At 39.6% G+C, this 14,874-nt stretch overlaps 1 protein-coding gene across 1 annotated transcript in view; it reads right to left on the bottom strand.

The window, feature by feature from the left end:
- Window positions 1–3,946: 3,946 nt before the first annotated feature.
- The window catches only part of SMAD4 (SMAD family member 4), a 13,556-nt gene continuing 2,628 nt past the window's right edge, over window positions 3,947–14,874 (bottom strand). Inside the window, exons 4-11 of the mRNA XM_010284649.1 lie at window positions 13,903–14,118; window positions 11,998–12,117; window positions 11,756–11,866; window positions 9,919–9,969; window positions 7,837–8,020; window positions 6,685–6,853; window positions 5,289–5,427; window positions 3,947–4,158 (exon numbers count right to left, since the gene is read on the bottom strand). Coding sequence (XP_010282951.1) covers window positions 3,947–4,158; window positions 5,289–5,427; window positions 6,685–6,853; window positions 7,837–8,020; window positions 9,919–9,969; window positions 11,756–11,866; window positions 11,998–12,117; window positions 13,903–14,118 — 1,202 coding nt within the window. The remainder of the gene's footprint in view (window positions 4,159–5,288; window positions 5,428–6,684; window positions 6,854–7,836; window positions 8,021–9,918; window positions 9,970–11,755; window positions 11,867–11,997; window positions 12,118–13,902; window positions 14,119–14,874) is intronic.

Genomic DNA, 14,874 nt, shown 5'->3' on the forward strand with positions numbered 1-14,874 from the left:
AGGGAAGAGGATTTCTTAAATGAAGTCTGAATCCCACTTAGAGGAAGACCCATCTGGCTGTCTTTAACTGGTTGCATTAAAAAAATGACCAGCGATCCCAGTCACTGCGTAGCAGAGTAAAAATGCAGATCAAGGAGACAGTCCTTTCTAAAGCGCTTACTCTCCAAAGAAGAGATTAAAGATGTCCCAATAAAGACCACCATCAAGACGTAAACAACATTAGCAGGGTTCAGGGGCAGAAGCCCCCCCCATATACACTGGCATGGGAAATTTTTAATGGTTCCTAGTAAAAGAATTGAGGCAGTCGTTCCTGAGCTAGGCAGAGAGGACGCTGTCGTCTTTAGAAGTGTCACAAGAAGTAAGATGGTCTCAAAGGTAAGGCACAGGAGTTGGACACAGGTTCAACGACTACTGCTGCTACAGACCTGTTTGGTGACTGGGGGAGCCCACTGTCTCCTTTCTACTTCAGGTCCCTCTCTATAAAGCAGCCAGAATACTCCTCGGGTCTTCAGTACACTGTTGGCACAGTGATGGGTATCGCAGCCGCGGGCCCAGGTCCCTAAGCGCATCGTTTTCATCAAGCCCAGAAAAGTGATGTAAGGAATAACCGTTTCTAACCAGCACCGCTTAGCAGTTATGGCTCCTTCCAAGGGATTCCTGTTAGAAATGTTTTTAAGTATTTTTCAACCATTCCAGTGAAAAGGTTTCCTCTCCAATGCCTCCACTGTGTCAACTTTAAATGCCCTCGCTTTCAAAACTAACAGTAACAGAGCTAAAGCAGTCCAAACCTTCCGGTACTAATCCCAGCTCTCCAGTACACGAAGTGAAATTACAGAGTACTCCAGCACGATGCTTTTTTTGAGGAGTGCGTAATTGAGGGTGAGAAACACAGGGGTAATTACTTCATGAAAAGAACTAAGCAGAGCAGACATGGGAACAGGATCGCAAGCAAGAGCTTGCTAGCGGAAAAAATACTTGTTGAATTCACCAATTTTGAGACATTCAGAGCTGAAGAGGAGACGCGATTCTGACAACCCTGCCTACAGCGCATATGGGGATCGTCGCAGCCGTCAAGTCGCTGTAGCTCTTTTTTGACTCTCAGAAAAAGACATAAATGTAAGACTGTCAAAGGTTCAATGTGCTGCTGCTGAGCAGTTGCCAATCCATTATGGATTGCCTTTTATGCCCCGTCATAAGAAATCAAAGTACAAAAATTAAATTAAAGGCATATTAAAAACAAAGAATGAGATTGCCTCATTTTGCCCTTTAATAGTTACGATTGCATCTTATCGGTAACTGCCTGGTGGGTAAGAGGAATGCCATTTCAGTATTTTTACTGCCTCACATAATTTTCAGATTTCTCCTGATGTAGAGCCTATGATTTCTTGGTTCTGATAAACTCATCTGACATTATTTTATTGTTCTATTCTGAACGTTTGTGGCCATCTAAATACGACATTGGTAGGTACCATCCACTGCAGGTAGAAACTTAAGGAGACTTGCAACACATTGGCAAAAAAACCCTAGTCTTAACAGCTGAATTCTTTCAGACTGTAATACAGGTGAGAACACCGACAGGCAGTCGGGGTTCACTATTTTATCAAAGTTTGGCACAACCGAAACGTAAGCAACTGGTACAGAGGGTTTTCTGCGAAGCAGCCGTATACAGATCAGTCATCCACTAAGACAAACGCCTTGCAAAGTTGCGAAGTTAAATAGGGCGTAAGCTCACGGACTAACCAAATGGACGGTCTGTTAGAAGCAATTCATCAGTCAGAAGGCTGGACACTCCCCAAAAGCCAAGGCACCTCCAGGCCAGCAGTAAGAACAGGGCAGACAATTCAACAGGGAGGTTGGCAAGAACGTGTAAGTCAGGCTTTTCATTCCTTCCCCCAAATCACGTTTTCTGTTGTGGATGAGGCGTAACCGAGCTGCTGGGTAATAAGCTTCCCTGAGGATACAGTCAGAATCTTCTACTGAGAGTGTTCCTCAAGAATCTGAAGGCTGTTTTTCAGACAAACTAGATCATTAGGAGAAAAAGGAAAAAGGTTTTAAACTAAAGGCCTTGAGAAAAGCAAATACTATCTTTCCAAACATCAAGTTGCCACATAAGAGGAAAAAAAAGTGATCTCATTAGAAGTTCATCTGAAGAAAGCAAGACAATAAAAATACAGAGAAAACTCATCCCTTTCTGGCCATCACTCTGAAGTCATCTGTCTTCTGTGCTTCCATGCCTAAGACAGAAACAAGGACTGTTGATCTCTTTCGTAAGAATTTCAGTGTACACGGGGAAGCAATACCTAAACGCTGTGTGTCGCAGCTCTCTACAGATTCCTGAAACTACGCAAAGAAACTTGGCAAAAAGCTTCTTGAATAATCTCTCCAAGACTTCTCCTTATGTTAACCACTACAGCTGTGCTGCCAGGTCGGCTCAGCACAGCACGGCAGACAGACCGAACTGGCAACGCTTGAAGGACTTTGGTTGGAGCCTACGTACTTCTAAGCCGGTTTAACTAAGTTCCAACTCCCCACACATACGCTGAAAAATAAGGAATTCCTGCTCCCTTCTTCGTACCCCATCAAATAGCCAAGAGAGATAACCTCAGACATGCTTTTATTGAGAAGCCCTGAAAGAAAGAAAAACTGGACTTGCTTCTTGGCAAGTTTAAACCAACAAAAATTCCTACCACTATTGGCTGCTGCTGCTGGTCTTGCGAGGGAAAGTAATCCATCACTCAAGATCAATGGTTTCAAGGTGCAGAATTACATAATAGAAGCAAACTAAATTTATAAAAATCAGGGTTTTGATAATTTTATTTATACTATTAACTAGAGAGAAAGCATACATATTGTATCTGTCATACAGTCAATACATTTGCATTTTTTTCTACTATAAATTCTCTATACAAAGTCATTGCCAATTGATACGGTCATTGATGGCATAGGGCTTAAAATAACCAAGAGGTATAAAAACAAGTTTGCCATCTTGCCCTGAGTGGAAATGGTGAACAGATACAAAAACTGGATCCTCAATATTGATGTAGTATTATACATGATTTAATGGCATATGCAAGTAAAAAGAGTCATGCAACTTTTTAAAATACCTGCCAAGTTTTGCTTGAGTAAAATCATAGAAGTCAGTAGTAGTTATGAAAATATGTTCCTGCCATTAGGTACTCATTATGCAATTTCAGTGGCAACTTTGCAGACTGGGTATTTCATGTTACATTTAAATTGAGTGCCAGCACTGAAAGTCTCCATTTCCTTTAGTGTTTTAAAACTCACGTGTCTATATAAATAAAAATCTAAGATATCTTTTTTTAAAAACTAGTGAAGGAAAAGCCACATTTCTTTTCCTCGCTATTTTTAATCAATGCCAACATCGTATGTCTCATCCTTCACTTTTTGGCAGCTTCTATGTTTTAATCTGGAAAAATCATAACAAGATAGTCAACAAAATAAAGAAGTCTTCTGTTAACTATTGTTCCCTAAAAAGAACATCACAAATCAGTTGGAATTTTAGAGTTGCTATAAGGTAAATGTTTACAACTATTAGAAGGAATTTTCAGATATAAATATATATATAATATATATTCTGCATACAAAAGGCTCCTGTGAGGCTTATCACCAAGATGCCATAATAGAGAAGGAAAGTTTCAGAGGGAACAAACCCAATACTGTAAAGTCTCTATAAGGCGTTTACTTTTCACTTTAAGCCCTGAGCCATGTACTATGACAATTAAGTTCTGAAAATAACTGAAATCCAAATTCTGCATGTTCAGTTTCTTTCTGCTAAGAGCAAGGCGGCAAACACATTTTTAAAACCTGGTTTTTGAAGATTAAGCAGAACAAAAGTAAAATATATCTTCAGGTTATAAACAGAATTGTATTTTACAATCCACCATCCTCACAATGTAATGGCCCACAGCAGTGCAGCAGAGAGATCTCAGTCTAAAGGTTGCGGGTCTGCAATAGGCATGGTATGAAGTACTTCATCTAGAAGCTGGAGGGCACGGTGTAAGTGAATTTCAATCCAGCACGGTGTCTCTTTGATGCTCTGTCTTGGGTAATCAGGTCCCCAACCTTTTACAAAACTCATCCTGAGTATGCATAAGCGGCGAAGGTCATCTACACCAATTCCAGCAGCAGCTGATAAACCTAAACGGGAGAGTTTTCAAGTAAGTGTTCAGAGACATGCTCCTTTATCATCTGTTTGTTTAGCCATTCCTGTTTGCTTGGCTCGCTCTTCATGTACAATTCCCTCTCTCCTCTCGCCAAGGCCAATCCAGATTGCTAGATCTATGCTATAGTGAACGCACCAATTATTTTGCATTTCTTCCATTACATTTTTCATCATTCTGCAATCTTGAAAGGGTGTTGAAATATAAAACTCCTTATAATAAAGAGGACATGACGAAACCCGATGTCTTATGTGATAGAACACATGCAAACCTTACTTAGGAAATATGGGCAAAAATACTTATTCTTGAGGTTTGCCAAATGCTATGTTTTCAGCATAAGCACTCAAGACTGATCACCTGCAGGAAGCCAGGTTAGCAAATTACACTATTTACATCTAATAAAATAAAAAGATGAACACAGCTGGCAAACTTTGACTCACAAGTATGGTTAAGAGAGAAGTTAAATACATCCCCCAAAATGCCTTCAGCAATTTATAGGATAGCTGGAAAGAGCCATTTGGCAATAGAAGGAATCCAGCAAACACTATGGCACATAAAGCAGGCTGAGACATGTAAGTACTTCACACTTTTAAAAGTACCAGAATTTAGTAACTAAGAAAACTCTAGCCTACCTGACACTCTCCTCTTCCTCTTCTCAAGAATCTTAAGTTTCCCTAAACCTACTCAAGGACTTTGTGGCCCAGCAATCCCAACTGTTTTGAGCAACATTTTTTACGAGCTTAGATCTCAAAGATCATTTTTCAAACTTGGGTCTAAGCAGCCAAAAGTATCCCTGTTTAAAGCAACAGAGTTATACTATTTGAGCTTCTATATAACATGTTTTGTGTTGTACTGCAACACTTATTGCAGTACAACAAGAAGCAGCTGCTTCTATATCCCACATCCCCTGACGACTTAAGAGTGAAAACTGGTGTGTGGAGCAGGTACAAAGTGAACGAATACAGACTTACCACAATGCCACCCCAGCCCCACCTCGCCCCAATCCTGCTACCTGATTCCAAGTTCATTTGTACTGTCGCAGGGGCAGTGGGTGTATGGGTGCTCTTATGAGGGAAAGAAAGGAGACCAAGCAGTTAATGTACTTACTAATGGCTGGGGCTATTCCACCTACTGATCCTGGGCCAGGGATGTTTCCTGCTACTGCGGCAGCTTGAGCAGCAGCAGCAGCTTGGGCAGTGGCAGCCTGCTGTTGCATCTGACGATGGCATTGGCGTAAATCAAACACCTTTAAAAAAAATAACATATATCGAACTATGTGGACTTACTGAAATCAATGAAGGAACGAATTCCTCGACTTCCATCCCCAATAATCTGGACCTCTCTGCTCTCCCAGAGCAACTTCCACAGCTTCACCATACACTGTGGTAAGAGCAAACCTTCCCTGACTAGTTTAATTTCTAACAGAAATAATCCATTAAAGGTGATTCTTAGAGACTCTTCTCATAGGACATTACCACCACTGGCAATACCAGAACCTGGCTGAGCTGGGCAGGCTAAAGCAGTACCCTGTGCAGAACCGACTGCAGGATCAAAGTCTGAAGGACACCACCGGCCAATGAAATCCCAACTTTTTAGTTAAATCTCAGGATTTCCAGAAAATAGGCATACAAATACAAATAGAAGCCAAGCATAACTTTGTCAGACTTTATTCTTCTTTGCCGCTTTACTGAAATGTTAGTCTATTTAAAAGAAATACCATGACTGATAGGCCTGAAGTTTCAGCAGCTAGGTTTCAGGTTGGTGGCATTTTGTATCTTTGTGATCAGGCTTGGCATTAATACATACAGGAACTCTGTTTTCCTAATAGAAAGCTGGTACACAGAGGCCAGTGTGGTTTCTCTCACCTTCATTACACAACCTGCCTGCAAAACTGAGGATTTAAAAAAAAAACACAACCCACTGCAAACTCCAAGCAGTTTATCTCTAATTCACAAATTTTTTTTTTTACAAGTGTGACTTGTCCTACATCAAGTTTCAGGCCTGGCAGAGGCACGTCCAAGCAAGAATCTCCTGAAAATACTTTTGTTTCCATGCAACCTTCTGTGACATTTGGATCACTTCATGTTCATAACACATTAACACACACTTTAGCCTTCTACTGCATTTATACATACTTTCCCAACTTTTCTTGTTTTAAGACAGAATAAAGAAATGGGTAATCTATGCTAAAAATTTTAGTAGCAATTAATTTAAAACTGTAAGGCTAGAAATACAAAAAACTGCTAGGGTAAAAATACAAAGAACCGATACCAAGATTGTTTCTGACAAAATACAAAATTAGTTACTTTTGTAGATGTTACTTTCAGTTTAGAGTCATTTTAAGAAGCCATCTTTAGTGGCCTGTCAAATGGAAAGTTTTTTTTAAAGGATAATCAAAAGCAAAGTTACATTTATTTCAGTGTCTCACAGCTTTCCTAACATTTACCAGAAGCACATGTATGCTATTTCCCCCACAAGTTTCATCCAGGCCCATCAAACCAACCTTTATGTATGCACTTGGGTATATCTTGTGAACGGCATCCCCTGGTGCGCGCCCTGCTTCTCGATCCAGGTAGTAGCTCTGAACGAAGACCGCGTGGTCGCTGAGGCATCTAACCCACACATCACCTTCTCCTTTGCACTCCAACTGCACCCCTTTACCTATGTGCAACCTTAAAAAGAAAAACAGTCCCAATGCACCTGTGTATACATACTATAAATCAGACCTTTACTAAATACACCATCAACAATTCTCCAGCACTCAGTCATCTGTTGTGCCTTAATTTATACTCCACTCCTACAAGGACTTGAAATTGTAGTTATTATCTTATGTATAAGTTAGTATACAGTTACAGAAAATCTGCAAAGCAAAAAAACATCTGTAATACCATGTAAAAATCTACGGGAAACATAGAATGTAGAAGCAATGACATTTGAGTAGCAACTAATGCACTGACAATACAGAGCTGGGATACCAAACGCATTCAGTTCTGTTCAGAAGTGTAAAATCCCCCAAGTATTCTAGTACAGAAAGGCACTCAAGTACACATACAAAGCCACATTTTAACACAGAACTGTATGTTCATTTGGATCACGTTATAGCAATCTAGCATTTTGATTGTCACACTGCAACATTTTCTGAAGACATGGTATCATTTTGTTCCTTTTCGTTTCAAAGAATAAAAAAAAGCTGCAAGATTGCTTCAGTTCTCTATGCTTCCACATCAAAGCCTAGCACACGCACGGTGGGAATGAATGAAAATCCAACTAGCTATCCACCTTCCTTTGCTCCTCTGACAAACCTAGATATCGCAGTTATTCTCACATCACTCTGTGGTGTGGAGAGCTAATATTCAGCTTGCATACATAATGGCACAAGTTGCTAATTTTATCCTTGAAGGCACAGCCTCTGAAAGCAATGAAAAGCAATGTGCTATTGCAAAGCAGTGAAGGTCTTTTGTCACTCAGTTCACATTTTGAATGCATTACAGTAGTGGCCTAGAAAGATATACTCTGCTATAGTTAATTCAGTTAAAAGCAGCATACCATACTTGTAATTTCAAAAGGGAGGCACGCACAAAGGAGGCAAAGGGAGGCAAAACAAAGTATTATCAAATACCACAGACAGCTGGAGCTTTTGGGATCTGCAGAATACCTTGCTCTCTCAATGGCTTCTGTTCTATGCACGTTGGAAAGCTGGCCCAGGCAAAAACGGTCTCCTCCAGAAGGATCCACATATCCATCAACAGTAACAATTGGACAGCTTGAAGGGACCTTAAATGTTTCCCCAACTTGCACGTCCATTTCAAAATATGCGATTGAACACCAGTATTCTGGAGCTAAAGAATATATACAATTAACTGACTGAAAGGCACAAAAAAACCCCTGATAAACCCATTCCCGACAATCAATTAAGCCTTCTGCAGCTGCATTTGTCATTCAGAGTAACAGTGCATTCACATAAGCAAGTTCAGATAGACAAAGACGTGTCTGCTAGCACAGAAAAATACTACATACTGCAACGAACATGGGCTTGTTGTTCTCATTTGGGCACACATCAATGCTAGGGGTTTTTGTAGTTAAGATCATACCAGATGATCTTACAGAGTTTATAATTCCAGTTAGATTTTGTAAACTATCTGCATTCCTGCACCTTACGACTATAGCTTGATTTTGTCCTTCCCTAGCATAACGAAGTAATACATATACACCTATTCATGGCTAAGATGATAGAAATTAACTCTCAAACAGATTTGGCTTAAGATATAAGAGGAACTACCTCCTAGGTGAAATCAGTTTTCTCTATCCTCCCCGCAAAGAAAGATGGATTTGGAAAGCAGGGCAATGGAGGAAAAACATCAAAGATCACATACTTCTCTCACCCGCACACAAGAAAGTCAGGCATGGGATAAAACAAAGAAGTATTAAACACGGGAGCAGAACAAAATGGCATGTTTTAATAGCAAAGAGGTGGCTTTGAACTAGTAGTATTTTAAAAAGAAAAACTGGCTACAAAGGAAAGATGGTACTTGGAAGAAGCTACCACGGGAGGAAGGGAAACCCAGACTCTCTAGAGGATGCTACCAAAACCCAAACACTCAAGTAAGCGAGGAGACCTTGCACACAAAGCGATTTTGTACATGTGTATCTGCTGCTTGTGTGCTATCTGCGAGCAACTGGCTTGTCAAGTCCTGGGCACAATTTGTTGTGTGTGCTTACAGCGTTACCGAATTTCTCTCTTCAGACACATTAAAACCTAATGTTGCCATAAGCTTAAGTCTGAAGGGATTTCAGGGACTCGGCACCCTTGCTGACTATAAGGGCCCGTTTCCACAAACGGGTAACACAGTTGGCACTTAAGCAGCTTGCTGGGTAGGGCAAAGAAAATCAGCACTACAGTGTACTCAAAATAGGGGAAGGAGAAGAGCTACCATGACACGACCTAAACAGAGCAGTCTGATAAGCCAACAGGAAAGAGAGCTCTCGCAGTGCCCTAAGTGGTACTTATTCATTACAAACTGCGGCATCCAACAGCACACCTACTTATCTCTAAGAAACCGTTGTTCTGGTTTTATTAGAAAAGAATAAACCAAGGTGCCTGGAATTCACTTCAGTTTTTTTATCTTCAAATAAACACTCATGTCTCAAGGACTGAAGAGGGTGAAAAAGACATACTAAATAATATGAAATACAACTTAGCTACAGTTAAGTTCAGCCAGCAATTATCAACAGTTTTATTTCTGGTACTGATTTAGTCACTGGCCAATGAATAAACAAGTTAAACTTTTAGGCTTTTCAACTATGCAGCTCTCCCTGTGCCGGCAACAGCCTTGCTGTTGTTAAAAACAGAATACCACCACACACCTGCAATGGAGCTAGCTTGTACCACAACTACAACTTCAGGCACCCTGCAAAGTTTAAGATCAAGGACATTCAGAGTTCAGACACGTCCAGGGTAGGAACCAGCTCAGTGTGGGTTTGAGGGTTGCAATTTTTGACCTGGGCACCCCGGTTAAATTCAGTTCACAGAGCACATCACTATTTCAAAAAACAGGTCTGAATTCCAAAGACGACTTATCACAAAATGTTTCCTCTCCTTCTTTCCTCCCCTTTTGAAGGTATCTCTCACAAATTGCAGAGCACTCAATTAAAAAAAAAAAAAAAAAAAAAATCAGACTCAAACCAGAAAGTCATTGGCTTCCACAATACTTAGCATTACATGTTAGATTTTACTCACCAGGATGATTTGATATAGGAGGCTGGAATGCAAGTTCATTGTGAACTGGCCCTTTAAAAGAAAACATGCAATTTGTTTTACACGAGTCAAAATAAGGTCTTCTTTCTTAATTTGTTTTCCTATGAAAAAAAGACTTGTGAGGATGTCAGATGCTATAAACCCCAGTAATTTCTGGATCAATTGGTCAAATCTGACAGGGGAGGAAAATGCCCACAGAAGAATTATACTCTTAGAGGTTTCCTAAAAATTCAGAAGTTGAGTAGAGCACAAAGCTCCATTAGTATCCCAGGAGGAAAGGCTCCATGCTGTTCAAGCCAGACCCAGCTCCAGGAAAAAGCAGAAACCAGATGTAGCATGGAGATGCAACAGAAATAGGACTTGGGCTTCACATCTGCCCCCAAGTTGGGCAAGGAGAGAATCCTTGTATAGAGGCATGTGATATAAATCTGTCAGAAACCACACTTCATTAGTTTCATCAATCACAGAACAAGTTGCCCAGCATGCTGTGGACTTGACCATTAGAAACGCTCCCTGAACATGGAAAAAAGCCCTAGAGAACCCATTTTCTACAGAAAAACAATACTGAATACGGTCTCGGTGACAGTCAGTTTATTCTCTCCACTTTTATAAACTAACTAGGCTCCTAACAGGCAGCAGAGAACAAGAAGGAAAGACTTAAACATAGTATTATAAGTAACAGCAGCTTTTGCAACGAGATGTCAAAACAGGCACAACGTTGGTAGGTGTCAAAACATGTGACTTGCTGAAGTGAGAAATGGCAGCAGCCAAGAAAAGCTCTGTGTGGTATCACCAGCCAGTTACAAATATTAATTATGGAAAGATATATGCACTGAGAAACATTTATAGAGTATCTACAGCATCACTAAAGTTTTTACATCCTGGTATTTCTAACCAATAAGATGATAAATGAAGTGGGATCCTAACAGAATAAAATAATAAAACTTAATAACTGTATCTAAACCGCAATTTTCTTGATAGAGACAAGCTGAAAAGTCATTCTAACATCAACACACAGTATATTCTCCCCTCCACTAACTATGACTGCTGCAAACAGGTGATCTGAGAATTGTTCTAGCTTTTTGCCACAAAATTTAGAAAAATGTTGATTTGGGTGGGGGTTTTTTGCACTATACTCTTCTAATGCATATACTGTGCTAGACACACTATAAGTTTGATCACTTTTTTTTTCCTTCCCACCCCATATACCTTAAAACAGGAGGTTGTGGTCCTATTTTGTAGATGAAAAAGATTTTCAAGTTTGTGTGCCAAATGTACTCATGAATCAGGCTGTGGCAAAACCACTTTATTAGCCAGTACTTTTCAAAAGTTCTTTTAAACTGGCTAGTGTACATGGACACATATCTTTCAAAGTTTAATGTGGACTGTTACATTGTTAAGACACGACTTCAAAATTTCTAGAAAACAAAACCAGCCATAAACTTCCAGGTTTTGAAAGAAAAATATCCAAACAACACTTTTTGAATCAGCTTCCTTTTCTGCAAAGGAAATATTTACTACAAGATTGCAAAGCTTTAGAAACAGAGGTTTAGAAAGGAAATGCTCATTTGTTAGGTATAGTAAGACATCTGTAATATAGAAGGTATCACTACAGCTATCTGAATTTCTAATTTCTGCTGCTTTAATGGAGCAAAGTCTATCAAGCTCTTGTATTTAACTGTCAGAATATACTGAACACAGTAATGGTAGCTCTATAACCAAAAAAAAGGATTTTGGGGAAAGAATAATCACAAATAAGCCCCCAGCATTCAATGGAATTAAAACCAAAGTAAGCGATTTGAAAATCTGCACTACTTACAGTAATGTCCAGGATGCATAGGTGGGTGATGCTGAAGATGGCCATTCTGGTGGTGAGGTATGGTAGGTGTGTAGGCTGCCGTCCGACTTCCAGTCCAAGTTGTAGTACTATCTAGAAAAAGAAAGGAGCGGTTGGTTTTTAAGGGAGTTTCTCCGCATCTCACTTCTAATCCTCTGTTTCTCCTGAACATTTGGAAACTGGTTTTAGAAAACTAAGAAGAGTGCACGTATGTATATACTCACTGTGATGGTAAGTAGCTGGCTGAGCTGTAAACCCATTCTGCTGAGTTCCTGGCTGAGGCCCTGAAGCAATCTGTAAGAGTCCATCACTATGGCTACCTGTCAATATACTGGTAGGTTGACCTGGTAAAAGAACACACTACCTATTCATGAACGTTCCAAAATTTTAATTAAGAAGAGCTCAGCACTACTGGGTAGGAAAATACACCCAACTAAGGGCACTGCAATACACAGTTCCTACGCGTTTGGTTTCAGGATTTTTTTTTTTCCACCCACCAGAGTGTCTTAGGAAACCTGAAGCAAGATGCTCTGCATCAGTTAATTTTGACTCTGACACCCTTAATATTTTAGGGCAGAGAACTGCATCTTTGTTCACATCTCATTTTTCAGTTTCAAAGGAAAGAAGAAGAGATGTCCCAGGTTTTACTGAATATAGCATAGCTGGAGTAGATTTGGTACGAATCCAAAGAGGCCAACAGGTCCAATAAGTTGCTTATTTTCAGCATGTTACAACTACTGTTCCTAAGGAGGACACTTGCTTCAATTTATGTTCCTCCAAAACATACTGAACAGTATTTTATTTTTAACAATAGTGCTGGAATAGAGCTGCACACATCACTGGACTCCTTTCTGAGAAAGCTGCTGGGGCTTTTTTTATCCCAAATAAATAGTTCAAGAATTGTCTAAGCTGTAAAGTAAAACTACAGATATTTCAGAACAGGTTAATAGAATTTGATTTTAAAAGGCTTCAGCTCAGCCATTAACACTAAACTGATCAGCAGTTTCACAAGTACACTTGCACTCTCAAACTGGTGTGGCTAATAGAATTTAACACATTGAAAAATTGAACTAAAACCTAAAAACGAGGGTTTTTTTCCTGTCCATTTGGCTCCGACAATTATAGCACTGATGAGAAAAAGTTACTGACTATAAACTGTTGTGCAAAGGCAATACAATTAAACTGCTTATCCTTTTTTCTCTGCTGGAGAAAAATACAGACTAGTATCTCAGCTTGGCAAAACCACCATTAGTTTTACAAAAAAGCTGTCAGCTAGAATTAAAGAACATTATCAAAACACCATGCCACCATAATTCAAATGTGATAACACGAAATCCATTATATTCACACGTCTTTGATATTAAAGTGATGAAAAGTATACAAAACCACTCCAAACTTCATGGTCTCCCTATGTTAGTGCTGCAGGACGTTGCGTACATAACATGCGAACGCTTCACTGTCCTGTTGAAGTGTGAAGTTTGATGTTGGTACACCAGACTCTTCCACTTGTACCAAATACACACAGAAAAGTAAGAAAAACTTCAACACAGTGCCCCAACAGACTCATGAAAATATTAATTAAGGCTGTCACTTTGGTAGTACAGTGGGCCACTATAAAAATAATCAGGTTAAACTGAAAGGCTCATTTTGTGAGCTGTGGAACACTAAAGAATCATCTGGAAACCTCTCAATACTGCCACCTTATAGTATATGTTTGTTGTCCCGCTTGCTGTAATCAAATAATAAAAATTTTTCCATTCCTACAACAAGCAGTCCAATAATAGCCATAATGTTCTGTCAGTGGTCAACTGTTTTAAGATTGTATCACTGAACTCTGGCATATCCAAAACAGTCTTGTAACGCTCATGTAGTGTCAGTCTCACTGAAAAAAGACTCGGTCACCAGGAAAAGTTACTCTAATTACGCTGCAAGTTAAAACCTTATGTTAACACTTAGGAGACTGCCTAGATCATATACTGCCACACACTTTACCAGTGTAGTGTAGCAGCAGCACATTTCCAATGCAAGATCTACTTTGGCAAAAATCAGTTATCATCTTTAAGCTTTCGCATTTTCATAGTTTAGTATTTATTATATGAACATATTTCATATAATCTCGATGATCTTACTTGTTGAAGCCACAGGAATGTTGGGAAAATTAGTGGTGCTGGTAGTGCTAGCCTCAGTAGGAGCTAACATGGCTGGGGTGCTATAAGGCTCTGTAGATGCCCTGTTACTTGGTGGGTGTTGGATGGTTTGGACTGAATGGCCTTCGGCAGAAGACAGTGACGGCTGCCCCTCGTAGTCATGAACGTATTCGTCTTTCACCAACATGCTTGATGGAGCTGTGAAGAAGCAAACGGTTAAACATGCAAAGCACATCTATTTTCAGGATTTAACTACAAACGGCACTGCTACTTTCAAGCAATAACAATGCTGTTAAAACTACTCGGGGGAGGACTTAACCTATATAAATATTGCTAAAGCACTCCTCTAAATTACAAATAAACACTTCATGCCAGCAGCAGAAAATTTTGAAGCACAACTGGATGGAAAGGCAGACTGTCTATTTTGCTTGCTGCTATCAAACAAGCAGTTTAGTCCCACAGTAGTAGACTCCAACGGCACTTTATTTTCTAGTCCATCATTGTGTGATTGGACACGGTTAATAAAAGGGAAAAACGTGCTTTTTCTCAAGCACCTAAGTATACGTTAATGGACTTAGCTAACAAACCAATTCCTAGTATACAAGTAAGAACATACATAAAGCTCCTACAAAAAATGTAATTCATGAACAGAGCACATAAACTTCATGCATCCCTGAAGTAATTTTAAGCAACTCCCATCCAAATTGACTAGAAACAAATTCACATTCAAAGACAATATAACACTACTCTATAGTTAACAACACAGCCCACTAATTCAGAATATTCCACATACTGCATAAGGAAATTACTACCATCACCACTACAAGAATTTATTTCTATATATCCTGCCGACCATATTCAAGTAAAACTCTTACACTATGTTAGCTCCCATGCTCATTTTTAAAGCAGCCTTAAATATATTAAACCCTGACAGTAATTTTCTGTTTCCTGCTG

The sequence above is a fragment of the Phaethon lepturus genome, unplaced genomic scaffold, assembly GCF_000687285.1.
Source record: "Phaethon lepturus isolate BGI_N335 unplaced genomic scaffold, ASM68728v1 scaffold31483, whole genome shotgun sequence".
Lineage (NCBI taxonomy): Eukaryota > Metazoa > Chordata > Aves > Phaethontiformes > Phaethontidae > Phaethon > Phaethon lepturus.